The sequence below is a fragment of the Quercus suber genome, unplaced genomic scaffold (genome assembly GCF_002906115.3).
Source record: "Quercus suber isolate HL8 unplaced genomic scaffold, Cork oak 2.0 scaffold_828, whole genome shotgun sequence".
Classification (NCBI taxonomy): Eukaryota; Viridiplantae; Streptophyta; class Magnoliopsida; order Fagales; family Fagaceae; genus Quercus; species Quercus suber.
The window spans coordinates 105,419-121,969 of record NW_027070258.1 but is presented as its reverse complement, the minus strand read 5'-3'; the positions used below and the strand labels follow the sequence as shown (position 1 = coordinate 121,969).

The following is a 16,551-nucleotide window of genomic DNA, read 5'->3' as shown; positions in this document are numbered from 1 at the left end:
TTTTTTATCATTAAGAATGTGTTTTGTTCATTAGAAATGTAAAAAACGATTAAACAGAAAAACGGCTATTTCTGGGTTTTTTCGCGGCTAGCGAGTCGCGAGATAAGTCGCCAGTGAGTCGCCAAAGTCTCTGGATGAGTCTCACGACTAGGCAAATCACCAATAAGCCGCCAAAACTTGCGACTGGTTCTGGTGACTAGGACGAGTCGCCAAAACCAGTTGCCAAAAAATTTTGACACCTGTTTATTACATGTATAAAGTGCAATGCTATGTGTAATTAGTTTATATACGTATCAAACAATTAAAAACCTTTCTTTTAAAACATCTAGTGGGAGAGAGATACAAGGGTTGGATCTCACGGCCTCTATTATTAGTTCATAGTAGTGTAAGGTAAGCACCTCGTCTTGGCGTATATGCCTCGCGATCCCAAAGGAGAGTGTTTACTTCATAGTACTACAAAATTGAACTTTTCCGTTTAAAGTAGTGTGGACAAACACCTCGTCTTGGCATATATGCCTCGCAATCTCAAAGGAGGGTGTTTTGTTCCATGGTACTACAAGTTTAAACACAATAAAGGGAGATGAAATGTGGCTAAACATGATTCTAGATAATGGTGTACATTAGACTAAGTGTAATGTTAACCTCTCAAAGGAGCTATGCCATTATTACTTAGAGGCTAAAGGTAATACGGCATATTATTAGTGTTTGATAAGAGTTATCATGATAGCACTAATAATGAGAATAGTTCTCAATCAATTAATGTGTTTATAATAAACTTGCTACCAAGGAATTATAGACATGGATTGGGTTATCATTGCATATATTATTTTATGGTTTTATTAAGGTTCCATATTATATGTTTATATGCTAAATAGATAATGTCTAGTTTACTTATTATATTCATGTTTATTATTTTCAGATTTGTTCATGGCATCATTTAGCCCACTTGTTACTAGCTTAATCAAAACAAACTGACTAGATCTAACTATGTTAACTGAAAAAGAAATTTGGATATAGTTCTTACTGCTGAAGAGCACAAATATGTGCTTACTAAACCATGTCCTAGTTTTCCTTCATTAGATGCTCCTCCTGAGGAAAAACAACGATATGATCGTTGGCAGAAATCTAATGAGATGGCCAAGTGTTACATCCTAGCATCTATCTCAAATGTTCTACAGCATCAAATGCAGAATGTAGAACTAGCTTTGGATATTATGCTAAGTCTGAAAGAGATGTTTGATGAACAACGCCGTTCTGCAAGGCAAGAAACCATGAGGCAAATTTATAATACCAAAATGGCTGAAGGTAGTTCAGTAAGGGAGTATTGTCTTACAATGATTTTCAATCTGAATACATTGGAGGTTTTAGGTGCCGATATTGATGGAGAATCCCAAGTGGATATGATACTCTAGTCACTACCGGAATTATTCAAGGAATTCAGACTCAATTATAATATGAACAAAAAGATTTACTCTTTGTCTGAATTAATGAATGAGTTAATAGCAGCGGAAGGCATCCTTGGTACTTCTAGTGTTGAAGCCAATGTGGGTGAAGCTCCTACTTCTCAACCTAACTCGAAAGACAAGAGTAAAAAGAAGAAGAAGAAGAAGAAGAAGAAGAAGAAGAAGAAGAAGAAGGAATTCACCAAGCAAGATGGTAAACAAATTGCCTTAGGGGTTGCTGACAAAGGAAAGAAACTCAAAGGAAAATGTTTCCATTGTGGTGAGAAAGGACACTGGAAGAGAAATTGTCCAAAATTCAAGGCTGCCAAAAATAAGGGTATGAATAGTTCATTCCTCCTTGAAATATGTTTGGTACAAAATCCCACAGATTCCTAGTATGTGGATTCAGGTTGTACTAATCATATCTGCAATTCTTTGTAGGGGTTCCAAGAGACCAGAAAGCTTAATGAAGGAAAATTGTTTCTTACTTTGGCTGATGGGAGCAGGATTCCGGTTGTAGCTATTGGTGTTTATAATTTATGTTTTCAGTCAAGGGTTTTAATATTAGATGACTGTCTGTATGTACCTAATGTTCGTAGGAATTTAATTTCTGCAACTTATTTAGGTAAACATGGATATTGTGTTATCCTTAAAGACAATGTTGTAATAAAGAAGGGTAAAATATTTATTTGTTCTGGCAATATTGTGAATGGTCTTTATATTTTAACTCCTGATAAGTATAAATTATATAATTCTAAATTAGATAATAACTCTCATGTAAAATCATTAAAGAGAAAGTTTCCTTCTACTAATGATGCATATCTTTGGCACTTGCGTTTGGGTAATATTAATCCAGATAGAATTCAAAGACTGATCAAAGATGGACTCCTAGAGCCATTAGACTTTGACGAATTTTCAATTTGTGAATCTTGTTTGGAGGGCAAAATGACCAAACGACCTTTTAATGCAAAAGGTAGAAGAGCCCAAGAGTTGCTTGAATTAGTTCATATGGATGTTTGTGGTCCTATGTCAACCTAAGCAAAAGGAGTTTATGAGTACTTCATCACTTTTACCGATGATTACTCAAGATATGGTTATGTGTACCTAATGAGACGGAGGTCCGAAGCCTTTGAAAAATTCAAAGAGTTTAAGGCTGAAGTTGAGAATCAATTAGGTAAACGCATAAAAACCATTCGATCTGATCGTGGTGGCAAATACCTTCTTAGGAATTTCAAGGATTACTTAACTCAAAATGGGATCATACCCCAATTAATTGCACCTGGAACTCCCCAACAGAATGGTGTAGTAGAAAGAAGGAATAAGACTCTTTTAGAAATGGTTAGGTCCATGATGAGTTACTCAACTTTACCAGTTTCTTTTTGGGGATATGCACTAAAAACTGCAATGCATATTTTGAATTTAGTTCCATCAAAATCTGTTCCCAACACACCTAAGGAATTGTGGATTTACTCAACTTTACCAGTTTCTTTTTGGGGATATGCACTAAAAACTGCAATGCATATTTTGAATTTAGTTCCATCAAAATCTGTTCCCAACACACCTAAGGAATTGTGGACTGGGTGTAAGCCTAGTATGAAATATCTCCACATTTGGGGATGTCCAGCACATGTGTTGAAAAGGAAGTCTGATAAGTTGGAATCTAAAACCAAAGTATGCATGTTTTTAGGGTATTCAAAAAAAAGGTGAAAAGCACATTTTAGTCCCTACATTTTCAGGTGATTCCCATTTTAGTCCCTACATTTTATTTTTACCGCTTTTAGTTCTTATCCTGAAAAACAGTTTTCATTTTGGTCCCTACTATTAGTGCCCTAATGGTAAAGTCTTAGGTGGCAGACGGAAACTGACGTGGCGCTAATGTGACAATTAAAATATTATTTGGTTTTTTTTAATGCCACGTCAACTAATTAATTTTTTATAAAAAGCCATGTCAAAAAATTTTAAAAAATAAATTAAATTTAAAAAAAAAAACCTTAAATTTAATATAATTAAAAATTTTAATTAAAAAAAATTTCTTAATGTTCTTAGTGTTCTTTAACTTGTTCTTCATTTTACAACTTGTTCTTCAAATTCTTCCCAAATCAAACCCAGCATCCAAGAATTCATACCCATCACAAGATCACAAACCCAACAGCCCAAGAACTCAAACCCAAATCACTAGGACATAAATGAAAACAAGAAGAAAAAATTAAATTAAATGCTAACAGGAAGAATGAAGAAACCAAGAACTCAAATCTCCAGCAAATCAAGAACTCAAACCCAGCAAATCAAGAACTCCCAAATCAAACCTAACAACCCAAGAACTTAAACCCAAATCTTCAGCAAATCAAAACCACAAAACCAGTAACCAAACCAATCTCCAACAAACCCATAAACCTATAATCAAACCCAGATCCCAAAACCACCACCACTACTACCACAATCAAACCCAGATCCCAAAACCACCGCCACCACCACCGACCAACAGATCCCAAAACCACCACCACCACCACCTACCGATCAAACCCATTTCCCAAAACAGTAAACACCATGACTCCAACGAGAGAGAAAGAATCGGAAATGGAAGAAGAAGGAGGGATTTTTTGAGACCCAACAGTTCGGGGTAGCGGCGAAGAATGAGTTTGCGTTGGAGGGGCAGTAGTGGCGGAGGAGTTGGCCACGAAGGAGTCCACCGCCACCACCACCGACCAACAGATCCCAAAACCACCACCACCAACACCCCGCCGATCAAACCCATTTCCCAAAACAGTAAACATCATGACTCCGACGAGATAGAAAGAATCGGAAATGGAAGAAGAATGAGGGATTTTTTGAAACCCAATAGTTCGAGGTAGCGGTGGAGAATGGGTTTGAGTTGGAGGAGCAATAGCAGCAAAGGAGTTGGCCACAGAGGAGTCGTCGATGTCGATGTCGATGCCACCGTGCCATCGCCGATGATGCAAATTGTAATGGACAGAGAGATAAATAGATCACACTACTTGTGAGTTTGACTCAAGAAGGAGAGAGAGATAAGAAAATGAAATTTTGGTTTTATATTTATTTAGGTTTTAATGTTTGTTTTTAATTTATTTTATTTCTGGGATTGTGTTAGATCCGAGTTTGTGTTAGATCTGTCTGGGTTTGTGTTTTTAATTTAATTTTTGTTTTTTAATTTATTTTCTTTTTTGGTTTAAATTTGCTAACATGGCTTTTTATAAAAAATTAATTAGCTGACGTGGCATTAAAAAAAAGCCAAATAATGTTTTTTAATAATATTTTAATTGTCACATTAGTGCCATGTCAGTTTTCGTCTGCCACCTAGGACTTTACCGTTAGGGCAATAACAGTAGGGACCAAAATGGAAACTGTTTTTCAGAATAGGGACTAAAAGTAGTAAAAATAAAATGTAGGGACTAAAATGGGAATCACCTGAAAATGTAAGGACTAAAATGTGCTTTTCGCCCAAAAAAAAAAAAAAGGTTATTTATTCTATAATCTTAAAGATAACAAAGTGTTTGTTAGCATACATGCCAAATTTTTGGAAGATGATTATATGAATAATTTTGATCCTAGAAATAAAGTTGTTTTAGCTTAAATGAATGAACTTGTAGTTGAACAACCAATAGATGAAACTAGGGATGATGTAGTTGTATTGGATACACTACAAGATACTACTCATGAGATGTCTAGTACACCGGTGCCTCGTCGTAGTGGGAGGAATGTTAGGCCACCTATAAAGTTTATAAGTCTGGGAGAAACTCATGAAACTATCTTAGAAGTGGCCGAAACCGATCCTTACACTTACGAAGAAGCAATGAATGATATAGATGCACATCATTGGGTCAAAACTATGAAATCTAAATTAGATTCCATGCGTTCCAATTAAGTTTGGGATCTTGTAAGGGCACCTAACGACATTAAACCTATTGGTTGCAAATGGGTTTACAAGAGAAAGAGAGGGATAGATGGAAAGGAAAGGTTGAAATCTTTAAAGTAAGGCTAGTGGCGAAAGGGTACACATAAAAAGAAGGTATTGATTATGAAGAAACCTTTTCACCAGTAGCAGTGCTTAAATCTATCAGAATTCTCTTATCCATTGCTGCTCATTATGATTATGAGATTTGGCAAATGGATGTCAAGACTGCTTTTCTAAATGGCAATCCTAAAGAGGAAATCTATATGATGCAACCGAAAGGTTTCATAGATAAGAACCAAGAGTATATGGTATGCAAATTGAAAAGGTCCATTTATGGACTTAACCAAGCATCTAGATCATGGAACATCAGATTTGATCAAGCAATCAAATCATTTCATTTTGAACAAAATCTTGATGAACCATGTGTGTACAAAAGACATCAAGATAAAGTAGTAATGTTCCTAGTACTTTATGTAGATGATATTCTACTCATTGGAAATGATGTAGGGGTAATGTCATCCATAAAGATTTGGTTGTCTAGTCAATTTAATATGAAGGACTTGGGTGAGGCTAACTTTATTCTAGAGATTAAGCTTTGGCGAGATCGCAAGAATAAGATGTTAGGCTTATCACAAGCTGGATATATAGATAAGGTTCTAGAATGGTTTAGCATGCAAAACTCTAAGAAAGGATTGCTTCCTTTTAGACATGGAGTTCCTCTGTCTGATGACCAAAGGCCTAAGACTCAAGAGGAAGTAGATATGATGAGACAAGTTCCTTATGCTTCTGTAGTAGGAAGTCTCATGTATACCATGCTTTGTACTAGACCAAATATTTGTTATTCAGTTGGTATGGTCAGCCAATATCAATCAATCCAGGACCAAAACATTGCCAAGCTATAAAGCATATTCTCAGGTATCTACGAAGAATGAGAGATTATATGCTTGTTTACCGGTGTGTGGATTTGATACCCATTGGCTACAGAGATTTAGATTTTCAATCGGATCTAGATTTCAGAAAGTCCACATCAGAATGTGTTTTCACCTTGGGAGGTGGAGCCATAACATGGAAGAGTGTCAAGCAATCTTGTATTGCGGACTCCACCATGGAAGCAGAATATGTTGCTACTTGTGAAGCAGCAAAAGAAGCTGTATAGCTCAAGAAATTCCTTTCTGACCTTGGTGTAATGAGAATGGAACAAGTTCCCATCACATTGTTTTGCTTCAATAGTGGTACAGTTGCACAATCAAAAGATCCAAGGAATCACAAGAAAGGAAAGCACATTGAGAGAAAGTACCACATCATTAGAGATATTATTACTCGTGGAGATGTAGTGGTAGCAAAGATTGAAAGTGTAAATAATCTAGCAGATCCCTTTACCAAAGCCTTGCCTCAAAGGACCTTCGAGTCACATTTGGAGGGAATGAGAGTTAGATTAGTGCACAATAGTCTTTAGCGCAAGTGGGAGATTGTTGGAATTAGTACCCTAGAATCCTATTGTCTGATGTTATGTATGATATTATGTATGACATGATGTATGACTTAATATTGTAATTAATAAAGTTGTTTTATTATTATCTAAAATAATGATAACATGAATATTCGGACATTATCATATAGTCCATGAGATGCATAGTATGTGATTTATGTGATTTAGTCACAGAAGATATAAGTCACAAGTTATTTGTAAACTCAGAATTTTAGTTCGTAGTCGGTGATGAAATTGGGCATTTCATCTGCGAAGACTGTAACATATCAACTAAGATGATTTGTCTTGATCATGGAAGTGGAGACTTCTAGTTGATATATTGATATGTTTTAAGAGTTAAGACATATTGAACTAGACCGTTATGAGATTTATTATTCTCCTAACAACTGTCAATTGAATAATAAATCTCACGACTTATATTTACATGAACTCTTAATCCTGAGAGAATAATGGACCTGATCATGAAGTGTAAGTTGCTTTGATATAATAGGAGTGAGATCTAAAGTAACGGTCAAAATCTCAGTATGTTGAGCAACCATATTTAGTGTTGATGAAACATATATTCTCAAGATGTAATTCATAGTCTCTTAATGGAGATGTAAAATATTTCCTTGAGATAAATTTAATGTGTTTAGTTATTCAGAGAGTTAGGCCTAACCACTTTGGTAAGAAATTACTAAAGTATATATATTTATGAAATTGGATTTCATAAATATATGGTGAATAACTTAAAAGGATTAAACCGGGTACTCAAGGATTAAGATGTAGTAATCTTCAAAGTGACAGTTTATATTCATGACTTTGAATTACTACAAATATTTTATGAAGGGGTTGTATGTATAATAAAATCTTGGGATATAATTTATTAATAAGGCCTAGAGTGCAATTGTATTTTTATAATGGTATTAAATATAATTAATGGTAACTTTGGACTCGTCAAGAGTTGATAGAAAAGCCCAAGATCCATTAGAGCTATTGTCTTATTGGTCCCTTTGATGGAAATTAGAGATGAGTGCAGCGGAAAATAAGTTTTAAACGGATCTACTTCATTCGATATTGATAACACGTACTAAGTAAATTTTAGAATTTGAGAACAAGAGATCGTACCTTGAAGCGGTGAATTTCAAAACAAAGATTGAAGCACTTGGGACTACTTTTAATCTTCACTCCAATTCTACTAACGCCCAAGATGTGTGGCTCTCAATTGGTAACAAAGGGATGACTAGTGAGTGACAAAAACTCACATGCACACCATTTCACAATGATGTTTCTTGCTTATGAAAATCTGAACGTTTTTCCCTTTGTATCTAAACAATTTATCTAATTGGGCTGGCCTTTTGGGCCTTACCAATTGGGCTTAAGTGTGTGGCTTGGAGTGGGACCAAAAGGGACCAATAAGACACTAGCTCCAATGGGCCTTAGGCTTTTTTGTCAACTCTTGACAAGTCCAAAGTTACCATTAACTATATTTAATACCACTATATAAATATAGTTGCACTCTAGGTCTTATCTATAAATTATATCCCAAGACTTTATTATATATGCAACCCCTTCATAAAATATTCATAGTAGTACAAAGTCATTAATGTAGACTGCCACTTTGTAAATTACTACATCTTAATCCTTGAGTATCCAGTTTAATCCTTTAAGTTATTCATCATATATTTATGAAAACTAATTTCATAAATATATACTTTAGTAACTACTTACTAAAGTGGTTAGGCCTAACTCTCTGAATAACAAACCCATTAAACTTATCTCAAGGGAATATTTTATATCTCCGTTAAGAGACTATGAATTCCATCTTAAAAATATATGTTCCATCAACAATAAATGTGGCTGCCCAATATACTGAGGTTTTGACTATTACTTTAGATCTCACTCCTGATATATCAAAGTAACTTACACCTTATGATCAGATCCATTATTCTCTCAGGATTAAGAGTTCATGCAAATGTAAGTCGTGAGATTTATTATTCATTTGACAGTCTTTAGGAGAATAATAAATCTCACAGCGGTCCAGTTCAATATGTCTTAACTCTTAAAACATATCAACACATCAACTAGCAGTCTCCACTTCCATGATCAAGACAAATCATCGTAGTTGATATGTTATAGACTTCGCAGATGAAATGCCCAATTTCATCACCGACTACGAACTATAATTCTGAGTTTACAAAGAACTTGTGATTTATATCTTCTGTGAATCTTCACATAAATCACATACTATGTATCTCATGGACTATATGATAATGTCCGAATATTCATGTTACCATTATTTCAGATAATAATAAAACAAATTTATTAAATATAATATTAAGTCATACATAATGTCATATACAATGTTAATATCATACATAGCATCATACAATAGGATTTAAGGGCACTAATCCTAACACCTTTTTGGTCCCACTCCAAGCCACATACTAAAGCATAATTAGAAACCCCTAAAAGACTAGCCCAATTAGACAGTCAGTTATTAGGAGAGAAACATACAGAATTTTAGATTGACACAACAAGTTTGTGAAATGATGTGTATGTATGAGAGAAGCCACTCAATTACTCTCCCTTGGAAATTGATTGAAAGACCACACATCTTGGGCGTTAGTGGAATTGGAGTGAAGATTGAAGTGTTCCTAAGAACTTCTGATCTTTGGTTTTGAAATTCACTGCACCAAGGTACACTCTCTTGTTCTATATTCTGAAACTTACTTTATGGATGTTATCAATTCTGAATGAAGTAGATCCGTTATTTTTCCGCTGCGTATATGAGTATTTCCAACAAATTTGACCAGCCAAACAGTCCAATCTTTGGACAAGTAAATGCTGGCAACGTCTTACCCAGTGACAAGTAAAGGACCGTCCAGCCTATGAATGAGGGATAATGCCAACTGTAAGTTAAATCTATGGACAAATAAAGCTAGCAAAAGAAATACCATTCATTGACTAGTTATACTTGTAAAATTTAAAGAATGGTAAAAGTGTTGAACATAAAAAATTATTCTAACATGGACGAGCTAAATGCCTTCATGAGTGGACGGACCACACTTACAAACCATAAAAAAAACAACATGAACGATGTAAACAAAGGAAATTCGTTCATATAGTTAAGACAAGATAAAATGTCTAAAAAGTGGATGAACCACACTAAAAACCATAAAAACCAACATGGACAATGTAAACAAAGGAAATTCATTCATATAATTAAGACAAAATAAATGTCTTATAAGTGGACGGACCACACTTAAAACCATAGAAATAACATGGATGATGTAAACAAGGGAAAATTCGTTCATACTTAAAGCATATAACATGTTCAACACCAAATGAAAAATGAAAATGGAAGTAAATATTTATTCATAAAACATAAAAAGGGTAGACGACCATCGTCCAAAAACCCTTAAATTGTGCATGCCAATAAAGGCAGTTGTATCTTTTATCATACCTCCATACATTTGGACAAGAAGATTGTACTTAGATAAAACTTAAAATAGCCCAAAAAAAAGGGCACCTTGAACAATATATAAAAACAAAGTTAAATTGAAGACTACATTGATAAACCACTAGGGGCATCCCCAGACTTTGGATTGTTCTTGGAAGACTCAATAAAGGCATCATCCATGATATTTACATCCTCAGAGCTCGTCTGAAGCAAAGAACTCTCAGCAGCAGTTGGAACCTTAAAGACATTAAAGTCCATCTCAGGATAGGCTTCCTTAGCATCGAAGTGAAAGTCCTCGTAGCTAGCAGCATATTGCTTGTCCAGACGCCTAGTGAACTCGTTAGACATTTTGAAGGTTTCGATTGCTTCGTCCTTTGCTTTCTCTAAGGAAGAGGATAACTCTTGGCATTTTCCTTCAAGACAAAGCTCGACATCTAGCTCGTTCTTTTTGGCCAGAACCTTAACATCGTCACGCAACTCCCTGGCTTACTAAGACGCAACGAAAAACTTTGCCATCACCTAACATAGGGATGGACGAGGAAGAGTTAGAAATTTTCTCTTAAAAAAGAAAATCAACAAAGAAAATGCATTGCCTTCATCCAACACCAAGGTAGGAGGAGCCTCAACAAGAGTTGAAGGACGAGTCTTGTGAGAAGGTCTACCAACAAAAGGGTGAAGAGCTTCAGTCTGGACGGCTGAAGGAGGAACTTCAGAGGGGACCAAGTTCACAGCTAGATCGTCCATGTCGTCACATATTTGGATTTGGGGGCCTTGGACGAGCAGGCCTTAGAAGGGGGTCTTAGAAGGGGCTTTGTCAGTTTTGACCTTCAGATGTTGATGACTAGGAAGGCTTCCAAGGTCCACATCTCTAGAGATACCCTTCCTCTTCCCAACATAAGTTTAGACGGTGGGGCTCTAGATGACCAAAGGAATTGGTTTGTCCTAGAGGAATTGGACTTCCTCCCCCTCCTCAGTCCCACTAGCAACGTCCTTACCCTTGTTCTCCTTCATGGTGGCTAGCCCTATAATGGAGAAAACATGAAGAATTACACAACTTAAAAAAAAAAAATGAAAAACGACTTTTACTTCTACGAGTAGTCTCCTCGTGAATGAGATTCTTCTCAGTAAGCCCAAGATGACGTAGCGTTGCCAAATTATGGAAGGACCTATCAAGATAACTGCAAGCTCTTTCTATAGTTGTCTAAGTGTGGACGAGTAACAACTGCATAGACGAGAAGAATTGTTAGATGAGGGAAAGTGCAAATGAAAAGACGAAGTAAACTTCAAAGAAAACATATCCTCAGGAAGAAGATGACCTAGAGCATTGGTAAAAGGAGGGAAGGGAGTTCTATTTACATCAATTGGGCCCCCAGCCCAATTCCCAAATACGAAGAAAAATTTTATCTTCCATTACCTATCAAAAGAACTACGACCCCTAATCAACTATAGATGACATTCTCCTCCTCATCTTGAGAAGGAGTCTTAGACGATTCAGCCCTCTTGGATGAGCTAGCTCTAGAACTTGAAGTTGCCTTCCACCTTATCTCTTCTTGGAAAACCTCCAAAGGAACTCCAAGAACCCCAGACGAATAATGCTCGTCTTGGGAACTAAAGCTACTACTACCATTGGACTTGTCCTGATACTCGTCTATCTCTCTCATAGTACTACCACTAGACGAAGACATGATAGGAAAAATACAAAATTTTCTAAGGCAAACCTAAGGATGAAGGAAAAGTAGAAGTACCTAACGAAAGCCTAAGGACGAGGATGACTAGACAAGGCTCCTGGAAGACATGGCAGAAGAAAATATCAGAAAAATGAAAGGGCAAGAGAGAGATTGTACCTATTTATAGGCTCTAAGGAAGGTCAACAAGTTGACGTGGACCAACCAGAAGCTGACACATGGCAATCTCATCGGTAAACGAATCGACATAATTTGTTGGTCTATGAGATCATGACACATGGCACATTCTGAGGCGTCGAAAACCAACCACAACAGTGACACCACGTGGCATGCCAATTGACCAATGAAACATCGACATGTGTCAAAAATGAACAGTGAATAAGAATTTTGCTACAAAGGGCAAGATGACTCTTGGACAAAGGGGGCAACTGATGGTGAACTAAAAATTGGACTATCTCCAATTCATCCATAGAGTCGTCTAAGACCAGAAAGGTCGTCCAAGACCCGAAAGGTAGTCCAAGACCAGAAGGGTCATCCAAGACCAGAAAGGTCATCCAAGACCGGAAGGGTCGTCCAAGACCAAAAAGGTCGTCTAAGACTAGAAGGGTCATCTAAGACCAAAAGGGTTGTCTAGAGCAGAAAGGTCATCCTAACGTAAGAAGGCCATCTATATTAAGACGGTTGTCCACAGATATGAGGGTCGTCCATGCGCCAAGACTAGAAGGGTCGTCTAAGACCAAAAAGGTCGTCCAAGACCAGAAGGGTCATCCAAGACCAAAAGGGTTGTCCAAAGCAAAAAGGTCGTCCTAACATAAGAAGGCCATCTATATTAAGACGGTCGTCCATGGACATGAGGGTCATCCATGCGAAAAAGTGCCTGAACGACCCCCCAACACTTGGGAACTTTTAATTCGGACCACATGTTATCGAATCCTTGTTCATCACTATTAAGCACTTAACTTCCAATGGCAGTTGTAGAGGATAAGATTGAACATTCTAACTTCTATAGCAGTTATGAAAGTTATGTCTGAACCTTCTTCTTCCACAAATATTAGGGAAGTTAATAGACAAGTAACCGCTCCAAGAATTCATTATATAAGGACTCATCCACATCAAATAAAAGTAAGTTTTCACTACCCCTAAAAAGTTGGAATTTTTGAGTTTTAGAGAAAAAACTAACTTAAGCATCGAAGGGTTCTTGGTTGGTTCACCTCAGTCACCATTGATCTTGTGTTTCTTTCTTTTTAGGCCTTTCAAGCAATCACTAGCCCATTGAAGCCCGAAGCATTCAACCTACTAATTTTTTGTGCATTATCACATATAAAACCAAAATGATTTGAATTTTTTGTTGATCGTTTCATTAGGAATGGCAATGGGTCAGGTTCAGGGCAAGTTTCTTTATGCCCGAACCCAACCTGCAGGCCCCCCCACCCGTTACTCGAACCCACCTCATTTAATTAATGGGTTTTTTTTTTAACCCCTAGACTCGCCCCATCAGGCCCCCGCGAGCCACGTCTCATCATGCCCAGTCTAAAATCACAAGCACAAACCCTTACACAAACACAACCTAGAAATCAAAAACACAAATTTTAGATTTATGATTTTCCCTTTCAAAATCATAAACACAGACACAGACACAGAAATCATAAACAAAAAAATTTCAAATTTAAGATTTTCCCTTTCAAAATCACAAACACAAACGCAAATCCTGACACAAATACAAACATAGAAATCACAAACACAAAATTTTCAGATTTATGATTTTCTCTTTCAAAATTACAAACACAAGTCCTAACACAAACACAAACACAAACACAGAAATCACCCAAAAAAGAGAGAGAGAGAGAAGAACATATCACTGAGAAACTGACAACAAACCCAAAAAAAAAAATGGTGGAGAACGAATCCAAATCATTGAGAGTGAGTTACGGCGAGTTGATGATAAAAGGGGTGTTAGCATTGACGGCGAGGTGAAGGCGTAGGGAGGAGCGAGAGTGGGAGTGATTAAAAGGGGTGACTATGAGGCCATGAGTGTGGTTGTGTGAGTCGGTGAGAGTGATGGCTTGAGAAGTTGAGGGTGGCAGTGGTGAGGCTGTGGCTATGTGGGTGAGAGTGACTAGAGACTAAGAGAGGGTGGGTGGCAGCTCAGATGAGATTGAGAGAATTAGATAGGATTAGGGTTTTATGAATAAGTTTATAAACCCAACCCGTTAAACTAAAATTACCAAAAAACCTAATATATATATATATATATATTAGGGTTTTTGGTAATTTTAGTTTAACGAGTCGGGTCTGGGTCCGGATTCGAGGCGGGTATCACTAAAATCCAAACTTGACCCAAACCCGCTTTGGGTTTTACTTTAAAAATCCAGACCCAACCCATCGAGTCGGGTCGAATATTCGTAGGTCAGGTAACAATTGCCATGCCTACGCCTCATATTATACTACACAATAAACTAATAAATACACCTTTATTTTTTCTTTTCAACTAGTACCATACCTTTTTTTCTTGGTGTTTTTATTTAGAGTTATACCAACCAAAGAGAACACAGAGTAAAGATATAACTATTATCATAAGTTGAAATGTATTCTCTAACACATTTTAGGAATACATATTTAAAAGATATGATGATTTGATAGATGACTTAGATGCATTTTTCTTATATGTACATGCAATTATCTATACTTTATTAGTTTTGGGTATTAATTTTTTGAATTTTAACAACTTGGTTGAAGCTTCCATTAAAACAAAGTGTAAAGTTGTGATTTTCAATTATGTTTTTGTTGGCTTTAATTTCGTGTCAAATTTGATTATATTTTATCAATCACTTCCCTACATGTTTATGGGATTCAATGTAATGGGTTAGTGTGTGAAATTGGTAAAGAACTGTAAAGAACGTAGCAACTCGCGACTAACTCGCGAGTGGAACAACCCGCAAAAGGTCATGTGAGAAGCACATGCTGGAAGTTGAATGGTTTAAGTGTGTGATGGCATCTCGCGAGTGGCTCGCAACTTGGACAAATTGTGAGATGCATTGCCAGCCTATTTTGTGTGCTTTCTTCATTTCTTTACCAACACTATATAAGCCCACATTACTCACGAAATTGTAAGAAGAATTTCAGAGAGAAAACCCTAGAAATCTATTTGAGAGTTAGAGATTGTACACTCACAATCATTTATACAATAAGTGGAAACCGACCCACAGGTCGGGCGAGGTTGGGTGCCTAACACCTTCCTATCCCCATACCTAAACTTTGGACATGTGCTCTGGAAAACATTAGTCCTTCCACGAAAGATGTTATATTTATGGTTCTTAGACCTAAACTAGGTGGCCACTCCATTTACACTCTCCGCCATGGTCCACCCAAGGCCAAGGCGTAGTCACCCAAACGCGAGGATGACCTATCGCGGGCACTTGCGCCCACAATGGCGACTCCACTAGGGATAGAGAGTTTGATTCCAACGTGTTCCATTTCTTAATCTTGATAAAGGCTTATTTAACATTTTTTGCACACACTTTCACTTGGTTCTTTTATCCCTTTGCCATGGTTGGCAATGAGTGAGAAAGTGGAGGATACATTTGGGTCAAGACTTTTTGAACTTTGTCCCACCAACTCACAATCCGTGTCATTGCTTATGATGGGCTTTGAGTACATTAACGGTTTGCCACTAATCTACTATAGTCCATTTAAGCCTAAGATTGGAATCATGGCCCACCTAATTGTGGGTGACCTATTGATCTATCCCTTTAGCTTTAAGGAGTTTACCCACACTTAGAGAGATCCTAGATCCAATCAAAAGAGGGTACCCTTTATATCTCTTGTTTGTTCAACCATATATCTTGTGTTCACCTAATTCTAAAGGAAAAATAAAATATGTAAAATTTGAAAGGATGGCTTAAGAGTTATGGCATACCCTACCATAAGACTATAGGATGAAAAGAAAAGAAGTTCTCAAATATAAGACGCTTATCCCAAAATCCAAAGGTATATCTAAACTGGAAAGGTTCATAGGATCATAGCCTAGTTACTATCATAAGCCCAATTTCAAAGGCCTCTTGAAAAAGAAAGTCTTGGGACTAAGGTAACAAATATGCTAAGGACCTTGCATCCAAGATCCTATAAAGTCAATATGAATCTCCCTAATCTTGGGCCTCTTTGTTGCATGTAAAGGTTTAAAATGATGAGAGATTCACAAGCTTTGAGAGGAAGGCCACAATATATTCTAGCTAGAAGGCTACTTCCCAAAAAAAAAAAAATTGATAATGAATATAAGAAAAGGAGAGCCTTGAGGTGATGAATACATTGTTTGCCCATATTTGAGACAAGGGATTGAAAATCTCTAAGCACATTCTAATGAAATCCCATGAGTGTCTGTATTGTAAATGAACCAAGCCCTATGAAACAAGGGGCAAGGCTCATGAGAGGAAAGGAAGTGATTTTGTAATTGGGCTTTCATTAAAATGGACTTTAGGAATGGCAACGGGTCGAGTTTAGGGCAGGTTCCTTTACACCTAAACCTGCCCGCGGGCCCGCCCTCGTTACCCGAACCTAGCCCATCTAATAAACGGGTTTTTTTT

General features: G+C 36.9%; 1 protein-coding gene across 1 annotated transcript; it reads left to right on the top strand.

Annotated features, from left to right (window-relative positions):
* Positions 1–1,133: 1,133 nt before the first annotated feature.
* Positions 1,134–6,511, top strand: LOC136065010 (uncharacterized). Its single transcript, XM_065767609.1, has 4 exons — positions 1,134–1,305; positions 1,507–1,814; positions 1,884–2,020; positions 6,202–6,511. Exons 1-4 carry the CDS (start codon positions 1,134–1,136, stop codon positions 6,509–6,511), a joined length of 927 nt encoding a protein of 308 aa, XP_065623681.1.
* Positions 6,512–16,551: the final 10,040 nt, after the last annotated feature.

What these genes read in the sequence shown, in the direction of transcription:
- LOC136065010 (XM_065767609.1), top strand. Translation starts at nt 1,134, where the DNA reads ATGGCCAAGTGTTACATCCTAGCATCTATCTCAAATGTTCTACAGCAT. An exon ending in TAATACCAAAATGGCTGAAG is followed by an intron (nt 1,306 to 1,506) that starts GTAGTTCAGTAA and finishes AGTTAATAGCAG; the next exon opens with CGGAAGGCATCCTTGGTACT. An exon ending in TCCTCCTTGAAATATGTTTG is followed by an intron (nt 1,815 to 1,883) that starts GTACAAAATCCC and finishes AATTCTTTGTAG; the next exon opens with GGGTTCCAAGAGACCAGAAA.